This window comes from Somniosus microcephalus, chromosome 11 (assembly GCF_052327205.1).
Source record: "Somniosus microcephalus isolate GS21.2 chromosome 11, FLI_Smic_1.0, whole genome shotgun sequence".
NCBI lineage: Eukaryota > Metazoa > Chordata > Chondrichthyes > Squaliformes > Somniosidae > Somniosus > Somniosus microcephalus.
This window is the reverse complement of record NC_140997.1, coordinates 93807911-93828076: the sequence shown is the minus strand read 5'-3', so window position 1 is coordinate 93828076 and position 20166 is coordinate 93807911. Positions and strand designations below refer to the sequence as shown.

At 48.7% G+C, this 20166-nt stretch overlaps 1 protein-coding gene across 15 annotated transcripts in view; it reads left to right on the top strand.

Annotated features, from left to right (window-relative positions):
• Nucleotides 1-18952, top strand: part of eef2k (eukaryotic elongation factor 2 kinase) — a 69743-nt gene extending 50791 nt beyond the window's left edge. For 11 of the 15 annotated variants that reach the window (XM_086001064.1, XM_086001063.1, XM_086001054.1 and 8 more), the window contains 7 exons: nucleotides 1758-1811; nucleotides 1987-2052; nucleotides 3010-3150; nucleotides 4588-4776; nucleotides 5445-5569; nucleotides 13766-13944; nucleotides 17143-18952. In XM_086001064.1, the coding sequence (XP_085857190.1) occupies nucleotides 1758-1811; nucleotides 1987-2052; nucleotides 3010-3150; nucleotides 4588-4776; nucleotides 5445-5569; nucleotides 13766-13944; nucleotides 17143-17252 (864 nt within the window). In that variant the 3' untranslated portion in view covers nucleotides 17253-18952. Of the gene's footprint in view, nucleotides 1-1757; nucleotides 1812-1986; nucleotides 2053-3009; nucleotides 3151-4587; nucleotides 4777-5444; nucleotides 5570-10359; nucleotides 10555-13765; nucleotides 13945-17142 lie in introns of those variants that run through there. The other 4 variants (XM_086001065.1, XM_086001062.1, XR_015079984.1 and 1 more) reach the window with 3 other exon arrangements.
• The last annotated feature ends 1214 nt before the right edge of the window (nucleotides 18953-20166 follow it).

Sequence of the window (20166 nt, the reverse complement as noted above, 5' to 3'; positions counted from 1 at the left end):
GTTTCTATCGACTGAGGCATCCTCCCCACTGCAGCCATAAGCTCAGTGTGCCTGAGCCGGGCCTGGGTGCTCATTTCAGCCAGGCTAGCACCTCCTCTGCACCGGGGAGCCGGTGCCCGAACTTGCCTACCCCCCTTGCGTTGATGCAGGCCGCTTGTTCCGGCAACTGGCTCCTCATCAGAGCCCCCCACCCCTCCCCTCCAGGGAGCTACTATCCCCAGTCTGCAGATGTGTTGGCTCCCCTGCGGCTGGAACGGATGGTGTGGCTTCCTCCTGATCCTCGCCTCCGGAGCCACTGGCACTGGCAGCTTCAGGGCCCGGATCCCGAGCTGGTGATGCAGCATCTGAAAGCAGGGAGGTGGAAGAGTGGCTTTCGCAAAAGGACAGGTTGGCAGCAAGGCATGCCAGATTACGGCAAGGCTATGACATGGCTCCACAGTGAGAAAGCATGCTGGCGGGGGGACCAAGTGGAAGGAGACAGCTGAAAAAGGTGAGATCCTTACCATCGCTGTCGACAATGGGGTCGGCAGCTGCAGTGGTAACAGAACCACTCAGACGTCCTCCCAGAATCTGATGCACTCTCTCCTCGAGATCCGTCAGAGTGACCACTTGTGGAGGTCCTCCACCGGTTCGAAGCTGGTCCTTGCGAATCGTCGCCAGCTTGGACTGCAGGGGAAAGAAGGGGAAGTTCTGTTACATGATGCCCTGAGTGATCATCTCATGCCCCCCATGGTGCAAGAGCCCTTACATGATGCCCTGAGTGATCATCTCATGCCCCCCATGGTGCAAGAGCCCTTACATGATGTCCTGAGTGATCATCTCATGCCCCCCATGGTGCAAGAGCCCTTACATGATGCCCTGAGTGATCATCTCATGCCCCCCATGGTGCAAGAGCCCTTACATGATGCCCTGAGTGATCATCTCATGCCCCCCATGGTGCAAGAGCCCTTACATGACGCCTTGAGTCAAATGTGTATGTGTGTGCGCAGAAAGGGCCATGGGTGCTTGCTGACACATGGCCATCAGGGCATCGCGCACCCTGTAGCCATGAAGTCAGGTGCAGATGGAGGGAATCAGAAGTTTGCATAAACCCCACTCACCCTAAAGACCCGAGTGAGGTCGTTGAATTTCTTCCTGCACTGAACAGGGCTCCTGGTCGCCATGCTGCTGGAGTTGACCCTCTGACAAACATCCCTCCAAGCTCGGCGGTAGTCCTTTTGTTTTGGCCTCTCGACGGCGCTCCACTGCGGCCACCAACTGCTCCAGAGCCTCAGTGCTGAAACGCTCTGCTCTCTGTCTCACCTTCTCCATCTTGACCAAGTTTTTTGCGCCAGAGAAGGGCGTGCGCCGATTCTGAGGCCTACAGGGCGATGAGTGTGGAAGCTGAGGCTGACTGACCCACCCCTTTAAGAGCTGGCCGGCGCCTGGAAGTCTTGTGGTTATTGGTAATTGAGATCACCTGCGCTGCGCCCGTCCGCGCCGATATTGGGTAGCGCCGGAAGTTTTGCGCCTTAGGAGGCCCGTGCAACGTCTGAATTCGCACCTCAATCACCTTTGGGGGCGATGCAACCCAATATCGCGCCAGGCGGCGATAAGTTTCGTCTGGCTATAAACTTTGCGCAGCGCCAGTTCTAACGCCTCAAACGGGGCTATACCCAATTTCTAGGCCAGTAAGTTTTAGCTGTAACCAAATGTACTTAACAGAATCCTCTGTCATTGCTTTGTGTGATGTTTTCTTGTTTTACAATTTTCTTCAGGTGAATTCAAATATGCGACAATATTGTGAATCCGATGAAGACAGTATTCGAAGGGTACGTAGAGCGGTGTGCAAGCAGAGGAGTTTGTTCATCAACATCTTTTGTGACTTTCAGTTCTTTTCCAGTGCACACTTTCTTTTTGATACATCAGATATGTATACTTTTGTTAAAAGTTTTCTTTTTGTTTTATTTCTTAACCACGTTTCCTTACCTTATTGTTTTTAATCAGGGAAATGCAATCCCCAATGTGTACCAACCCTTAGTCACCATCAGACACAGTCATAGAACTCAACCGGTGATCATGCATGATAGCTTGATCCTTGCATTTTATTGTGTTTGTGTGCATTTTGTTGATGCATGATGTGTATATATAGTGCAGAATGCTTCCTCTGTTTGCCCAGTGGGTATAGGCACTACCAGGTGTATTAGTAAACCATACAGGCCAGGAAGCTCCCAGGTTTGATCCCTGGTCTGTACTGAGTTAGTAGATCAAGACAGAGATCGATAGATTTTTGGATACTAAGGGAATCTAGGGATGTGGGGATAGTGCGGGAAAGTGGAGATGAGGTAGATCAGCTGTGATCTTATTGAACGGCGGAGCAGGCTCGAATGGCCGACTCCTGCTCCTATTTCTAATGTTCTTATCTCAGCTGGGGTAGCAGTAGGAAGTGCTACAACTGTTTCTCTCTCGGGCCAGGGAGGGGTATATGAGCCAGTTCCACACTCCGTGCTTGTGAGCAGATGCTAGGTGAGGACAGGATTGTCTTTTCTCACTGTCCACCTTCACATGTGAAGTTACCAGAGAGCTGTTGATGTTCGTGGAACTGTGTCACAGCCACAGCTAGTGCCTTCAAGAGAGGGAGAGAAAAATTGGCGGGAACAGTTATAGTCTGAATAATTCCCTGAAGTTACACCTGTATATTATAGCCCGGTAATTGGATTTACTGAGAGCTGTAGGGTCTTGACTGTCGAGTCTGTTCAAGCAGGAGGTTAATGGAATGTCATAGAAATAGCATCGCTAGCTTGGACAATTGCAATATCAATGATTTTACGCTGTGATTGTGTTTGCACATGTGATTTCAACAAAGGTCTGCGGTGCACAAAATACAATTGGTAAAGCAAGCAATCTGTTTCCTAAACCTGATGAATGAATGCTTCACTATATGTAGAACTTCAGTGTGCAGAGTGACAAACTTTGTTGACAGAAATTCAAAGCCAACACATTTATGTACGATGTGACTCTGTCGTCCAGGATCAACACAATGAAGACAAATGGAACCATTATCACACGTCCAGGGCGCACATGCACCGGCCTTCGTGTGTGGCTGTTGAAGTAGAGCGACTTAATGCCATCAAGCAGGAAAAGAAAATAGGGAAGTCCATACTGGGCAAGGTAATTCTAAACTGATGGGAATCCTCTGGCCCAAAGAGTGAATCATCACAGATGTGTACTTTGCACAGTTCAGTATGGTATATTGTACTTTAATATTGCCACTGCCTCGTGTTACCAAACTGTTGTGCCAGTAATGAGGAGAACATCAACTTTGACCTTGTTCTCTGGAGAACCTGTATTTTATGATTCCAGACCATCAACAGAAGACACAACGTTGGGTGCAAGGAGCTTGGGGAGGACACAGTTCACCCTCAGTCGCATGCACGTGTCTCCGGGAAACTAGACGGTACAGCGGTACTGGGATCTTGCTGCCTGCTCCTCCCCTTGCTGCGGGGCTGGATGAGATCGCTTTTGCTGTGCACTCTCACCCCTGAACTTTGCTCCACTTCCTTTGTAATGTATTGGAGAGGGTAAAGTGTGATAGGCTAACTACCGTATCTATCCCTGTGTCTGACTGGAGGGTTGTGAAAGGGGGCGTGGCCAACCTCTTCAAGGTGTACTGTCATCTTCAGTATTCTCTTCCTGCTACAATGTACAGGGTTAAATTGTGATCACCCAGTCACTACATCCTCGCTTTGCCTCACCGCACCTACTCTTTTCAGACCTGGTGCTGTCCTGCACTTTGGGCCTCGACTATTCATGTGGGCTTTCCGAATAAAACAAAAATATTATTGTTAATCGACAGCTCCTTTAACAAATACATGGCATGCCAAGGGTCACCTAGACAAGTTGATATACCTATCAATTCATCCAATGAAAAGCGACGAGTTAAGACAGTAACTATAGGTTTTTATTGGCTAAATAACAGAGCCCACCCTCGTGGGTGATCGGATCCAACAAGGAGGAATACCAGCCAGTCGACCACCTTTATACCTGGGCAAGTAGGTGGAGCCATGGGCGGAGTCAGCAGTGGTCAGCCCAGGTATAACAGCGTGACAAGAGATGACCTCGTGTAGTGATACAACAGTGTAAACAGTGATAACCATAGTGTAACGATATAACAGTGATAACCATAGTGTAACGATAGTGAACGATAAAAGTGGTTTACCACACAAGTATTTAGGTTTCTTTTTTAAATTGTGAGACTTTCACTAAAGTGGTCACTTAAAAAGCCACATCATAATTGCTGTATCAGGTTTTTCTGCTGGCTTTCTGACCTCTCAGTCATTGAGACGTGAGGAAGTACAGTTCACCTTGAGTTAGATGACTTTCCTTCCTCATATTTAATTGTAATTGTTTTAGCTTGTGTGTATGGGACAGTTGTAGAAGTTTACAGCACAGAAGGAGGTCATTTGGCCCATCGTGTCTGTGCCGGCTCTTCGCTGGAACAATCCATAACTAATCCCACTGCCCACTTTCTCCCCATACCCCCTGTTTTTCTCTGCTTATCTCCTGTCTCACTAAATCACAGGATAACTAATTACATTGCCCGTGCAGGTGCACTTGGCTATGGTACGTTATCACGAGGCCGGTCGATTCTGCGATAAACTGGAAGAGTGGGATCGCGAGTCTGCAATCTTTCATCTCGAACACGCTGCCCTCTGTGGGGAACTGGAAGCAATTGCCGCCCTTGGCCTAATCTATCTGCAGTTGCCTCATCACATCCTGACAGACGTCACTGTGGAGGTATGTCTGATTATTCTATCAACAACAAGATATTGGTAAAGCAGTGTTGTCCACTGGAGTGCAGAAATGGAACTTTCCCCTCTGGCAACATGCATTGTTTCTTAAAAAAAGAATATTTACACAAGATGTTAATTGCTGCTGGGTATCTTTTTTCTACCTCAGAAACTATTTCCTTCTGTGCTGTTTTTTGTGGGGTTTGGCTGCGACTGTAAAGTTCCTTTCACCCAACCCTTCTCCTCCCCATCTGAAGCCACTGACTCTACACTAAGGTAGAGAAGATATTTCCACTTGTGGGGGAGACCAAAACTAGGGCCATAAATATACGATAGTCACTAATAAATCCAATAGGGAATTCAGGAGAAACTTCTTTACCCAGAGAGTGGTGAGAATGTGGAACTCGCTACCACAGGGAGTGGCTGAGGCGAATACCATAGATACATTTAAGGGGAAGCTAGATAAGCACATGAGGGAGAAGGGAATAGAAGGATATGCTGATTGGGTGAGATGAAGAGGGGTGGGAGGAGGCTCGTGTGGAGCATAAACATCGGCACGGGACCAGTTGGGCCGAATGGCCTGTTTCTGTGCTGTAAACTCGATGTAATTCTATGTAAATTAAGTATAGATCAGCAATTAAATTAAATGCATAATTTTGCCTTAACTATGAACAGGATACTGAACAGATCCGGAAGAGTGGCTTTGACTACTTGCTGATGGGTGCAGAAGCAGGAGATCGTCCGTCCATGATTCTCGCAGCTCGAGCCTTTGATACTGCCGTAAATCTGAGTCCCGACAGGTGCAGCGTTTCTTTCTCCATCTTTGTTGTCGGCTTTTGCAAAAAGGCTCTTGTCTATTAATGAGTGCAGCAAGGGCAGAGAGCTTGCTAACCTTTTGTAGCGAATGTTTTTATGACTGTTACTTTGTTCCTTGTATTGAAGGAGCCTCACCAGGAAGATATTAGTATTGAGTTTAATTAATATTCATATACTCTTGTTTATATATAACATATTTAAATTATGTATATAAATTTGCTAGAAACTGTGGGCATGTGATCACTGAGGATAGGGTCACCGTGATGCCTTCTATGGTCGAATAGTCTGCCAGCGCTCCCTATCTGGACTTGTGTTTGAAAACTGATCTCTTGAGTGAGGTACTCGAGGGGGTGCAGTGCCTGTGAAACCGTACCCCAACAGTAAAGGAGGTGGGTGGTGAATGAATCAGAGGGTAGGGCAGTAACTGATGGACAGCGGCCAATAGTAAAACAAGAAACTAAAGCTGAGAGTGCAGAGCCGTGAGAAGGGAGGCGTCCTTTTCATTCGGCAGTGTTAAAGGATACAGACCTGATCAAACAGATCTTTCTATAAAGCAAGAATTGTTCAATCTATCAGTTAAAATGCAGGAAAGGAAAGGAATGCTGATGAGGCCATTCTATAAAGTGTTATCGTTAAGAAGAGCTGTTGAACATCTTTCACACACCTGGGCTGGGAATTTCCTTTGCTCTCGCTCCATTGCCGTTGTCGGAAGTGCGCTGGAAACCCCGCGTCTGGGCTTAAACAGGGTTACCGCCGCACAGTTGGTGTCGTTTGAGCAGCAGAGCAAGAACGGCTCCAAGAAAATTCCCTGCCTTTGTGTTCGACCATCGGGACGAGTGTATGTAAGCAAAGAGAAAATCTGCTGAACTGTGAACTTTCCTGTGTGGTTTCAGGAAATACAGTGACCATTCATGTGCTTCCTCCATTTAACCAATTCATGGTTCAAGACTCTATAGAAAAGAAACAATTGTTTATGTAACGTAACATAGAAACATAGAAGATAGGAGCAGGAGTAGGCCATTCGGCCCTTTGAGCCTGCTCCGCCATTCAATGTGATCATGGCTGATCATCCAAATTCAGTACCCTGTCCCTGCCTTTTCCCCGTATCCCTTGATCCCTTTAGCTTCAAGAAATATATCCAACTCTTTCTTGAATATATTTAATGAACTAGCCCTCTGTGGCAGAGAATTCCACAGGTTCACCACTCTCTGGGTGAAGAAATTCCTCCTCATTTCAGTCCTAAATGGCTTACCCCTTATCCTTAGACTATGACCCCTGGTTCTGGACTCCCCGGCTATCAGAAACATCCTTCCTGCATCTAGTCTGTCCAGACCTGACAAAATTTTATAGGTTTCGATGAGATCCCCTCTCAATCTTCTAAACTCCAGTGAGTATAAGCCCAATCGACACAATCTCTCCTCATACGTCATTCCTGCCATCCCAGGTATCAGCCTGGTGAATCTTCGCTGCACTCCCTCCATGGCAAGAACGTCCTTCCTCAGGTAAGGTGACCAAAACTGCACACAATACTCGAGGTGCGGTCTCACCAAGGCCCTGTACAACTGTAGCAAGACATCCTTGTTCCTGTACTCGAACCCTCTTGCTACGAAGGCCAACATACCATTTGCCGCCTTAACCGTCTGCTGCACCTGCATGCTTGCCTTCAGCGACTGGTGCACAAGGACACCCAGGTCTCTTGGCACTTCCCCTTCTCCCAATCTATTGCCATTCAAATAATAACCTAACCATCCCCACACCCGATGACTTATGGGGATGGGGCACGGCTGGTCCCCCTCCGGTACCATCATCTGTCACACTCAACGGTGAGTTGACGGGCTATTCAAAGATGGAGAGTGATATACCTATCAATTCGTCCAATGAAAAGCGACGAGTTAGGAAAGTAACTATAGGTTTTTATTGACTAAATAACAGAGCCCACCCTCATGGGTGATCGGATCCAGCAAGGAGGAATACCAGCCAGTCGACTACCTTTATACCTGGGCAGGTAGGTGGAGCCATGGGCGGAGTCAGTGATGGTCAGCCCAGGTATAACAGTGTGACAAGAGGCGACCTCGTATAGTGATACAACAGTGAGAACAGTGATAACAATATAACAGTGATAACTATAGTGTAACGATAGTGAACGATAAAAGTGGTTTACCACATTCACCCCTTCTTTAGATTTGAGTCCGGCGGGGTGAAGTGTACTACCAGTTCTGGTATGTCAGTCTGTCCGGAGGCCTCGTAAGCCTCTCCGATCGTCGCAGCGGCGGTGTTACATTATCCGGTGTTAATGCTGGTGTCTGCGTGGTCGGCGAAGGCTCGTGGGGTTCCGGCATGCCGTCTACCTGGGCTGGAATTGGGGGGGTGGTGGGGGGGGGTAAAGGTGGTGTCTCCGGAGTGCCCGAGGGTGCGAGGTCTCGTAAGGAGACAGTATCCTCCCGCCCGTCTGGGTAAGCCACGTAGGCGTACTGGGGGTTGGCGTGCAGGAGGTTCACCATCTCGACCAGGGGGTCCGTTTTATGGGCCCTCACGTGCTTTCGCAGCAGGACGGGCCCCGGAGAGGTCAGCCAGGTTGGTAGAGTGGTTCCCGTAGTCGACTTCCTGGGGAAAACAAACATTCGTTCATGGGGGGTGGCGTTAACGGCAGTGCATAGTGGTGACCGGATGGAATGCAGCGCTGTCGGGAGGACTTCCTGCCAGCGGGAGGTTGGGAGGCCCTTAGACTTTAAGGCTAAGATGACGGCCTTCCAGACAGTCGCGTTCTCTCTTTCCACCTGGCCGTTCCCTCGGGGGTTGTAGCTGGTGGTCCTGCTTGCTGCAATACCTCTCGCTAGTAGGAACTGGCGGAGTTCCTCGCTCATGAAGGAGGAGCCCCGGTCACTATGTATATAGTTCGGGAACCCGAACAAGGCGAAGAGTTCGTTCAGGCATTTAATGACCGTGGTACTGGTCATGTCTGGGCAGGGGAAGGCAAAGGGGAAACGGGAGTACTCATCAACGATGTTGAGGAAGTACACATTACGGTCGGATGACGGTAGGGGCCCCTTAAGGTCGATGCTCAGGCGCTCGAAGGGGCGGGTGGCCTTGATCAGGCTTGCTTTGTCCGGCCTATAGAAGTGCGGTTTGCACTCGGCACAGGTCTGGCAGTTCCTGGTCATGGTCCTGACCTCCTCGATGGAGTAGGTCAGGTTGCGGGCCTTAATGAAATGGTAAAGTCTGGTGACCCCGGGGTGGCAGAGGTCGTTGTGGAGGGTCTGAAGTCTATCAATATGCGCGCTGGCGCATGTAATTCGTGAAAGAGCATCAGGGGGTTCGTTCAGCTTACCTGGCCGGTACAAGATCTCATAATCGTAGGTGGATAGCTCGATTCTCCACCTCAAGATCTTGTCATTCTTGATTTTGCCCCTCAGCTTGTTATTAAACATGAAAGCGACCGAACGCTGGTCGGTGAGGAGGGTAAATCGTTTGCCTGCCAGGTAATGCCTCCAGGTCGTACCGCCTCCACGATCGCCTGGGCTTCCTTCTCGACCGACGAGTGTCGGATCTCAGGGCCCTGTAGGGTCCTTGAGAAGAAGGCCACCGGCCTCCCCTCCTGGTTAAGGGTAGCGGCTAGGGCGAAGTCGGATGCATCGCTCTCCACTTGGAAGGGGATGGACTCATCCACTGCGTGCATTGTGGCCTTGGCTATGTCTCCCTTAATGAGGGAGAAGGCCGCGCACGCCTCCTCCGTGAGGGGGAAGGATGTGGACTTCATGAGGGGTCTGGCTTTGTCCGCATAATTGGGCACCCATTGGGCATAGTAGGCGAAGAGTCCCAGGGTTCTCTTAAGTGCCTTAGGACAGTGGGGGAGGGGTAGCTCCATGAGGGGGCGCATTCTTTCGGGGTCGGGGCCGATGACTCCGTTCTCTACTACACAGCCGAGGATAGCAAGGCGTGAGGTGTTAAACACACATTTCTCCTTATTGTAGGTGAGGTTCAGCCGTTGGGCCGTACGGAGGAATTTCTCCAGATTCACATCATGGTCCTGCCGGTCGCGGCCGCAGATGGTGACGTTATCTAGATAAGGGAACGTGGCCTGCAGTCCGTTCTGGTCGACCATCCGGTCCATCTCCCTTTGGAAGACCGACACCCCGTTGGTGACACCGAAGGGGACCCTAAGGAAGTGGTAGAGGCGCCCGTTCGCCTCGAAGGCGGTATACTGGCGGTCCTCCGGGCTGATAGGGAGTTGGTGGTAGGCCGACTTAAGGTCGATGGTCGAGAATACTCGGTATTGTGCAATCTGATTGACCATGTCAGATATGCGGGGAAGGGGGTATGCGTCCAGCTGGGTGTACCTGTTTATGGTCTGGCTGTAGTCGATGACCAAGCGATTTTTATCGCCGGTCTTAACGACCACGACCTGGGCACGCCAGGGGCTGCTGCTCCCCTCGATGATGCCCTCTTTCAGGAGGCGCCGCACCTCATAGCTAATGAAGGCCCTGTCCCCGGCGCTGTACCGCCTGCTCTTGGTAGCGACGGGTTTGCAGTCGGGGGTTAGGTTAGCGAACAGGGAAGGTGGCGGGACCTTGAGGGTGGATAGGCTGCAGGTGTTACGCGGTGGGCGGTTTAACATCCGCTGGTTGTCGACTATGAGTGGGGGGAGGGGTCCACTGTATGCTAGGGTGACACTTTGGAGGTGGGATTGGAAGTCCAGCCCTAGTAGGACGGCAGCGCAGAGCTGGGGGAGGACGAGGAGTTTAAAGTTTTTATACTCCGTACCCTTAACCGACAGGGTCACAACACCGTAGCCGCTGATGTCCGTGGCGTGGGACCTTGATGCCATCGAGATTCGGTTGCGCGTTGGCAGGACGGGGAGGGAGTAGTGGCTCACCGTGTCTGGGTGGATGAAGCTCTCCGTGCTTCCGCTGTCGAACAGGCAGGTCGTGGCGTGGCCGTTTACTTTGATGTCCATCATCGACTTGGACAGGTGATGCGGGCGGGCTTGATCCAGAGTGACGGAGGCTAGTGTGTAGCTGAGCGAGTCGTTGTCGTCTGCGGGTGAGGCGGTCGTCGGGTCTGGAGGCACAGTGGCAGTCGAGCGTGGTGGGTAAAATGGCGTCTCCCACGAGGTTGGACAAAATGGCTGCCCCCATAACTCACATGAGGCACTATTGGGGTCGGTTGCCTTGATCAAAGATGGCCGCCCCATGACTCACGTGTGGGGATGCTGGCCTCTGTTGCCTTGAAGGAAGATGGCCGCCCCCACAGTTCGCATGAGGCACTGCTGGCCTCTGAAGATCCACTTCTGCAGGCCTTAGCAAGGTGGCCTTTCTTCCTGCAGGTTGAGCAGGTGGAGTTCCTAGCTGGGCAGCGCGACCTCGGGTGTTTCTCCTGGCTGCAGAAAAAGCAGCCGCGGGGGTCCGATGTCGGAGCCGGTACCGGGGGTGGCGGTCCCGATCGGGTCCGGGACGCCGACGCTGAGGTAGGTCCCGGGGGCGGCGCGGTGAAGGGTATTGCGGTAGGGGTCGGGCCCGAGTCCCAGGGTCGCGAACAGTACCTGGAGAACGCCTCCTGGTCCCGATGGGCCACCTCCAGGGAGAGAGCGAGGGCTGCAGCTTTGTCCAGGTCGAGGTCCTTTGCTTCCAGTAATCGCTGCCGTGAGTAGTCGGACCGTAGGCCTTTCACGAAGGCATCGCGGACGTTGTCTTCCGTATTTTCTGCCGCCGTTACTGCTTTAAAGTTACAGTCTCTGCCGAGTGCTTGTAGCACCCGTAAAAATTCCTCCACCGGCTCCCCTGGCAGTTGCGGGCGGGACCTTAGGAGGTGCCTGGTATACATGGGGTTTACCGGGGTTTGGTACTGTCTTTTCAGCCGGTTGATGGCGTCCTCGTATGTTTTAAGGTCCCGGATGAGCGCGAATACTTTAGGGCTCAGTTGGGCGTTCAGAACTCTTAGCTTGGATCTCTGAGGCACGTTGGACTCTTCCAGGTAGGCTTCAAAGCAGCCCAGCCAGTGATCGAAGTCAAGGGCTGCGTTCGCTGCCCGTGGATTTAGATCCAGGTACGGTGGTCTGAGGGCTCGCAGCCAAGCCGGCTGTTGTGATTGTTGCGGCTCGGCGTCTGAAGGCTGCTGTGGCTGTTGTGGCGGGGCATCTGGATGAGACATCTTAAAATTTAGTCAATAAAATTGATATACCTATCAATTCGTCCAATGAAAAGCGACGAGTTAGGAAAGTAACTATAGGTTTTTATTGACTAAATAACAGAGCCCACCCTCATGGGTGATCGGATCCAGCAAGGAGGAATACCAGCCAGTCGACTACCTTTATACCTGGGCAGGTAGGTGGAGCCATGGGCGGAGTCAGTGATGGTCAGCCCAGGTATAACAGTGTGACAAGAGGCGACCTCGTATAGTGATACAACAGTGAGAACAGTGATAACAATATAACAGTGATAACTATAGTGTAACGATAGTGAACGATAAAAGTGGTTTACCACAGAGAGCGAACAGGCAAACTTGATCCTCTCCTCTCCTCATGTCCGTGCACTTGTCAGCTGGGGCTGCTTAACAGCAATCAAAAACATGAGCCTAGGCTGATTTCCCCCCCCCCCCCCTGTCCTGTCCCCTAGACCAGGGGCACTGCAGCAATTCATAGCTCTTAACTACAGCATCACCTGGGATCAGTTAATGCAACAACTTGCATTTATATAGTGTCTTTAATGCAATAAAACCTCCCATGGCATAATGACAAAAATGGATGCCAAGCCAAAGCAGGAGATACTGGATGGGGTGACTAAAAGCTTGGTCAAAGTGGTGGGTTTTAAGGTGCGTCTTAATGGTGGGGGAGGAGGGGAGAATCGGAGAGGTTTAGGGAAGGAATTCCAGAGCCTGGGGCCTAGACGGTTGAAGGCACGGCCGCCAGTGGTGGAGCGTTGGAAGTGGTAAATTCACAAGGCCAGAGTTGGAGGAACGCAGATATCGCGGAGGTTTGTAGGGCTGGAAAAGGTTACAGAGATAGGGAGGGGCGAGGCCATGGAGGGATTTAAATACTCACCACAAATTGGGCATCAAACCTTGGAGAATCTGGGATTTTTCTCCTTACAGCAGAGAAGGTTAAGGAGAGATTTAATGGAGGTGCTCAAAATCATGAGGGGTTTTGATGGAGCGAGCAGGGAGAAACTGTTTCCTCTGGCAAGTGAGTCAGTAACCAGAGGTCATAGATTTTAAAAAATTGACACAAGATCTAGAGCGGAAATGAGGAGAATTTTTTTCACACGGGGTTGTTAAGATATGGAATGCAGTACCTGAAAGGATGGTGCAATCAGATTCCATAGGAACTTTCAAAAGGCAATTGGACATGTAACTTGAAGTGGATTAATTTGCAGGGTTATGAGGAAAAAGCTGGGGAGTGGGACTAATTAGATAGTACTTTCAACAAGCTGGCACAGGCTGAATGGCCTCCTTCTGTGCTGTAACATTCTTTGAAGCCCAGGAACTTCCTGGCCTTTGGGTCAGCATCACACTGGACAGTGCTCTGGTTGGGGGGCAACTCTAGGGTCCGTTTGGTCATCACAGCCTCCATATCCACTGCAGTTATATAGGGCCCTGGTGAGAGCACACCTGGAGTATTGTGTACAGTTTTGGTCTCCTTACCTAAGGAAGGATATACTTGCCATAGAGGGAGTGCAACGAAGGTTCACCAGACTGATTCCTGGGATGGGGGTTTGTCCGATGAGGAGAGATTGAGTAGACTAGGCCTATATTCTCTGGAGTTTAGAAACATACAAAATTCTTACAGGGCTTGACAGGGTAGATGCAGGGAGGATGTTTCACCTGGCTGGGGAGTCTAGAACCAGGTGTCACAATCTCAGAATAAGGGGTCGTCCATTTAGGACTGAGATGATGAGAAATTTCTTCACACAGGGTGGTGAATCTTTGGAATTCTCTACCCCAGAGGGCTGTGGAGGCTCAGTCGTTGAGGATATTCAAGACAGAGAGCGATAAATTTTTGGATATTAAGGGAATCAAGGGATATGAGGATAGTGCGGGAAAGTGGAGTTGAGGTCACAGATCAGACATGATCTTATTGAATGGCGGAGCAGGCTCGAGGGACCGAATGGCTGACTCCTGCTCCTATTTCTTATGTTATGTTGTTATCCATGTGTAAATGTAACAGCTTTCCCCCATTGGCATTGCAGGACTCGAGACTGGAAGGAAGCTTTACACTGGTACAGCGCTGCTCTGAATATGTCCGATTACGATGAAGGTGGAGAGTACGATGGCACAAGGGACGAACCTAAGTATTGCCTTCTTGCTCGAGAGGCAGAGATCCACATGACAGGAGGGTTTGGTGTGGAGCCAGACCCACAGAAAGCAGGTGGAATAAATAAATCCACATTTACCAAATAAAGCTAGCAGGAAATAATCTTAAAAAAAGCCACTGACTGACACCTGGTTCGTTTTAATGAATGACGAACAATTTCAGTCATAGAATCAGAGCTGTGTGTCTGTCTGACTGCTATTTTGTACTCTTAAGACACTTTATCTTAAACTTAGATTACAGGCCTCCTCCAGCCCTACAACGCTCCGAGATCTCTGCGCTCCTCCAATTCTGACCTCTTGCGCATCCATCGCCCCACCATTGGCGGCCGCACCGTCAACTGCCTGGGCCCTAAGCTCTGGAATTCCCTCCCTGAACCTCTCTGCCTCACTACCTCTCTCTCCTGCTTTAAGACGCTCCTTAAAACCTACCTCTTTGACCAAGCTTGTGCTCACCTGTCTTGATATTTCCTTAGGTGGCTCGGTGTCAAATTTTATTTGATAATCGCCCCTGTGAAACGCCTTTGGCATTTTACTACGTTAAAGATGCTACATAAATGCAAGTTGTCGTCAAACGTGGGGCTCATTGGGACTTTGTGCGGCCTAGTACGTATTTGACAATATCAGCAGAGGTCCCAGCCCAGTTTAGGATTACAAGAGAAGCTTTCCTGACCAGATAGCAGTAAGGTATAGGGTCTGGACCTGTCTTCAGAACCAGTCTGAGCTCTGCAGCAGAGTCTACACCCAAAGCGATCCCTCTCAATTCAATTCAAATCGCTTTATTGGCATGACAAGGTACATCTTATGTTGCCAAAGCATCGAAAAACATTTATGGTTGAACACATAAACGCAGATCTATCCATACAGTGTATAAACAGATATATCCCTGAGTGTATAAATATACATTCATATAATTTTTATATACTCTTTTCTTAGATTTAATGGTTGTCCCGCTGTTTATGGCAAGCTGTAACATAGTGTGCCGCTAAGGTTACACAATTTCTCTGTTCCCCTAGTAGGTATGGGAGTTTTTGGTCGTCATTCAAATTTCTGAATTCAGGGCATATTTTTGTGAATTTTGGGTGGAAATTCTCCCTTATGCCCTGATATTTTCCACAAGCTGTGAGGAAGTGCATCTCTGTCTCCACCACTCCCTGACTGCAGTGAGAGCATATCCTGTTCTCTCTTGTCAGCCAGGTCTGTCTGTGTCTGCCTTTTTCGATAGCCAGGCTATGCTCACTAAGTCTGTACATAGTCACGGTTTTTCTCAATTTGCTATCTTTTACCGTGGTCAGGTATTCAGCCATGTTGTATTGTCTGTTTAGGGCCAAGTAGCAATTGAGTTTGTTTTGGGTTTTTGTTGTTTCTGCCCAATATGACAGATATTTTTCCTTTTGCTTAGTGACAATTGTGTTGGGTCGAATTCTCTGTGCTATGATGTTACTGTCCTGGGGCTGGTTATTGTTAGTAGTGTTAGTAGTTACTTCACTGAGTCCCAGGACTAGTTGACTGAGGGTATTCTTCTTTATGATCCTCTCTTGGCATTTCAGGGCTTCGTAATGATAGCAGTGGGGGTTGCTCATTTTTAGGTGTTTCCAAAATTTGGTGGCTCTTTTTTGGATAGTAATTATTAATGGATATTGGCCTAGTTCTGCCCTGCATGCATTGTTTACGGTTTTCCTTTGAGTCCGGAGGATACTTTTACAGAATTCTGCATGTAGGATCTCAATTGGGTGTTTGTCCCATTTTGCAAATTCTTGTTGTGTTAGTGGTCCCCACACCTCACTGCAATAGAGTGCAATTGGTTCAATTACTGATTTGAAAATTTTGAGCCAAATGCTATTTGGGATTTCTATTTGGATTGATTTTTTAATGGCATAGAAAGCCCTTCTTGCTTTCTCTTTCAGTTCATTCACAGCCAGATGAAAATTTCCCGTAGAACTGATTTTTAAGCCCAAGTATGTGTAGTTAGTGGTTTGTTCAATTTTAGTTGTTCCTAGTGTGAAATTTATTCTGGGTCCCTGATGTCTGGATCTTTGCTGGAACACAAGGACTTTGGTTTTTTGGGGGTTTATTGTCAGGGCCCAGGTCTGACAGTACGACTCTAGCAGATCCAGGTTCTGCTGTAGACCCTCCTTAGTTGGTGATCCCCCTCCATTCACCTTCCTGATGCTGTGTATTTCCAGCAAGGTCTGTCTGCTTCAGAGTTCCAGCATTTGCTGTTCTTTTTATATTGGAGATTATAATCTTTGTTGTGAACATGAAGTTTTTCTTGAAGTAACAAACCTTGCTGGTGGCCCCAACCTGCAGATCTGTAAAAGTGCGCGTAATCAATACCCGGTAGAACGCAAGTTTGAAGAGCTGGCCAAAACGCGAGGCCCCATCCCTGCTCCTCTGCCTCGTCCCTCTTGCATTCCTGGTGTTGCCCGGGCAACTGCCTGTGGTTCCTGCTGGCTGGCTGTATATTTGGCGAGGGTTATGCGTCTGTCTGATTCTTGCCGGCAGCAGTGGGAGGTAGAGGGCCTCGTTTGCCTCTAGCGATGTACAGGTTGTGTTACAACCACTCAGTGGGTCAGGCAGCATCTGTGGAGAGAGTTAATGTTTCAGGGCGATGACCTTTCACCAGAACCAGAAGATGCTAGAACCAAAGGGAAGGTCTGTGATAGCGTGGAGGGCAGGAGAGATTAAATGACAAAACTAATGATGGTACAAGGCAAAAGTGAGAGGTAATGGGACAGGTAAAGAAAGAAAAGATGGGTCCAGAGGAGGTGTAAATGGTTACAGAAGAATAGGTTGTGTTATTGGATCAAATTAACCTGCTTGTGGTCAAATTAACCTTGTGTTTCATTGTTCAGGCTCCTGATGTTACTGTTGTCACCTCATTCATGTCTGAATGCAACAGCCACTGTTTGCTGGGACTGTTAATAGTTGTGTGTTAAACCGCAGTTGTTGAGTGACTCTTCCCCTTCCCCCACAGCCTGACTCTTTCTCTCATCAACACTCTAAGTGTTGCCGGGGTGTGGTTTCACAGGCGCTGACCCTTCGCTTGGCTCTCACCTCAGTGGCCTTTCTTTACCAGAACCCAGACAGTGGATGTGGGCGGGGCATTAGGCCACAGGGGTCATGACAACTGATGGCGATGACGATCAGGGGACACATGGTGAATTTAATTGGGCTGGGGAGGAGAAGTGGCTGTAAGTGAATATTTCACCGGTTTCACCGTTTAACCATGTGCTTTGCATGCTGCTGTGTGCAGGAGACCTCTTCACAGAAGCAGCCGACACAGCAATGGCGGACATGAAGGGCAGACTCGCCAATCAGTATTACCAGCAGGCAGAGGAAGCTTGGGCCATGATGGAGGAATGAACCTTCGACCTACACACGGCCCATTGTCAAAGTCATTTAAAAAAAAAGACAGTTATTGTTTACTAAATGTCAAATGTCTTCCTTTAGTGTCTGTGCAGAATGCTTGGGAGTTCTTCTTCCTTATTTTATCATTGCGTGAATGCCCTTTGTGAATGATAATGTAGCGGGTCTGTGTTAATCTGCATCGGCTGCCTGTGGTACTATTATCGCAGGCACCTGGCTGAGTTTAATAGCACTTTTTATATTTTTTGCAGACAATGTGGGTTTTTATTATAATTATTGATTGCATGTAATTCTGCCGTTTTATGGTTATGGGTTTAAGAAAAGCAGCTTCATGCTATTTCACTGCATTGTCCTTCACCAAAAGGAGACATCGGTACAGCATACTCGGATACTTGAGTTATGTTTACAAAGCACGGAGGTGGGGAGAATATGTGCAGGACAGTTACAAGTCAAAGGGGCACTGCCGTTGCAAAAACATATTTGTCGAACTTGATCTTGCCTACAAACGCACAACACAGTGACGCGTCTGACTGAATAGCAGCATCGTGTCACTAGTTTATAGCTGCCTCCAGTGCCTCTGGACGTAGGACCAAGAGGTTACCAGGCCCATGATGGGCCTTGCTGTCCCCTCAGACCCCACCCCACGTCTGCTTAATACTTACCTTTCGCACCTTAACGCACCAAAGCATCTCAATGCACTCTAGATAATTAATGACCTTAAGGTGCAATGACTGTTAGGTATGCAGCAGTTTTGTGGGATCAGCGTCTCACATTGATGAATGACCATTTTGGTGCTATTGGTTGAGGGAGGACATTGAGAGAACTTTCTTGCTTCTTTTCAAATGGTGCCGTGGGCTCTTTAATGTCAACAGGCAGGCGAGGCCTCAGTCTAACAATTCACCTGACGATCTCCACCCAACAGCAGAAAGGTCCCCTCATGGGCCATAAACTCACCCAGCACCAAGAAGGTGCAACCTACTGCAGGGGTGCAGTACCGCAAATGTGGACAAGGCAACTTTTGCCAGTTCCAGCAATTAATGCACAGGTTGTGCAAGGCACTGAGGTGTCAATTCCTCTCTCAGTAGCTGAAGAGATCTCAGGGCCATTGTTTGAGGAAGTCTCCTGCCCGGCCCAAGTAGCCCAAAACGCTGCATACCGTCCAAATCCTGCTTGCAGTAACACTCTCAACCTGCTCATCCCAAACCATCATTGAATGACCCTGACAAATCTGAATACCTAGTGTGAACACAATGTATTCATCTCTGTATGATCCTGACTGCCTAAGTACAAGTACCATGCAATGTGTAACTAAAGTACCATATCCCAAGAAAGCCTGCAGACTTTACTGAACCATGGAAAAAACAGTCTTTTACATAATGAAAAGAGGCACTGCCTTTGCCCAACTACAAATGCACAACTGATTGAAATGCAGCTCTGGGCCACTGGCAGATGGTGATGACACAAGGCACTTCTCTCTCCTCATGCAATCAACAAAAAACTACGGTTTAACAAACATTTTCCATGAAATATGTTGTCTCTTTAATGTTAAATGTCATCATGATCTTAGCTTGGCACCAGTATGGGTTGTACAATGATTACAGTGCAAATCGGCAGGCACTTATCTCAGCAGGGAGAAGCTTTACACAGTTTCTATGTGGATGTGCTTGGCAAGAATAAATTATTTTTATTGTTTTGAATCTCTTGACTATTGAATTATTTAAATATCTTTATTCTTTCATAACAGAAAGTACCAAAGACTGGGTTACCTCAAAAATAAAGATGACATTAATGGGGGGGGTTTTACCCACCCCCTCCCGCCCGCACAACGGAAACTGGACGGGGAGAGCAGTTAAAATGAAGTGTGGGTCTTACCCACTCCGTTCCTGTCTGATCTGGCCAACTGCAATTTTAAATGGGATGACAACTGTGGCTCAGGTGGCAGCACTCTTGCCTCTGAGTCAGAAGGTTGTGGGTTCAAGTCCCACTCCAGAGACTTGAGCACAAAAATCTAAGCTGACACTCCAGTGCAGTGCTGAGGGAGTGCTGCACTGTCAGAGGTGCCATCTTTTGGATGAAAGATCCCATGGCACTATTTTGAAGAGCAGGGGAGTTATCCTGGTGTCCTGGCTAATATTTATCCCTCAATCAACATCTCTTTTAAAAAAAAAAAAAAAAAAAAAAATTATCTGGCCATTATCACATTGCTGTTTGTGGAAGCTTGCTGTGCGCAAATTGGCTGCCGCATTTCCTACATTACAACAGATCCTACACTTCAAAAAGTATTTCATTGGCTGTAAAGCGCTTTGGGGTGTCCTGAGGTTGTGAAAGGCGCTGTATAAATACAACTTTTTTAAATTGCAGGCACTAAGGACACCCGCCTGAAGCTAAGAACATAAGAAATAGGAGCAGGAGTAGGCCAATCGGCCCCTCGAGCCTGCTCCGCCATTCAATAAGATCATGGCTGATCTGATCCTAACCGCCAATCTACTATCACAGAACCATCTCCTGAATCTAACAGAATTAGACACACGAAATAGGAGCAGGATCAGGCTACACGGCCCCTGGGCCCGCTCCGCTACTCACAGGGCCATGTCCGATCCGAACCTAGACTCATATCCAAATTCCTGCCCGCTCCCCGTAACCCTTAATTCCCTTTACTTCTAGGAAACTGTCTATTTCTGTTTTAAATTTATGTCATGATGTAGCTTCTACAGCTTTTTGGGGCAGCATATTCCATGGACCTACCACCCTCTGAGTGAAGTAGTTCCTCCTCATCTCAGTTTTGAAAGAGCAGCCCCTTATTCTAAGACTATGCCTTCTAGTTTCACCCATCATCGGGAACATCCTCCCCGCATCCACCCGATCCAACCCCTTCACAATCTTATATGTTTCAATAAGATCGCCTCTCATT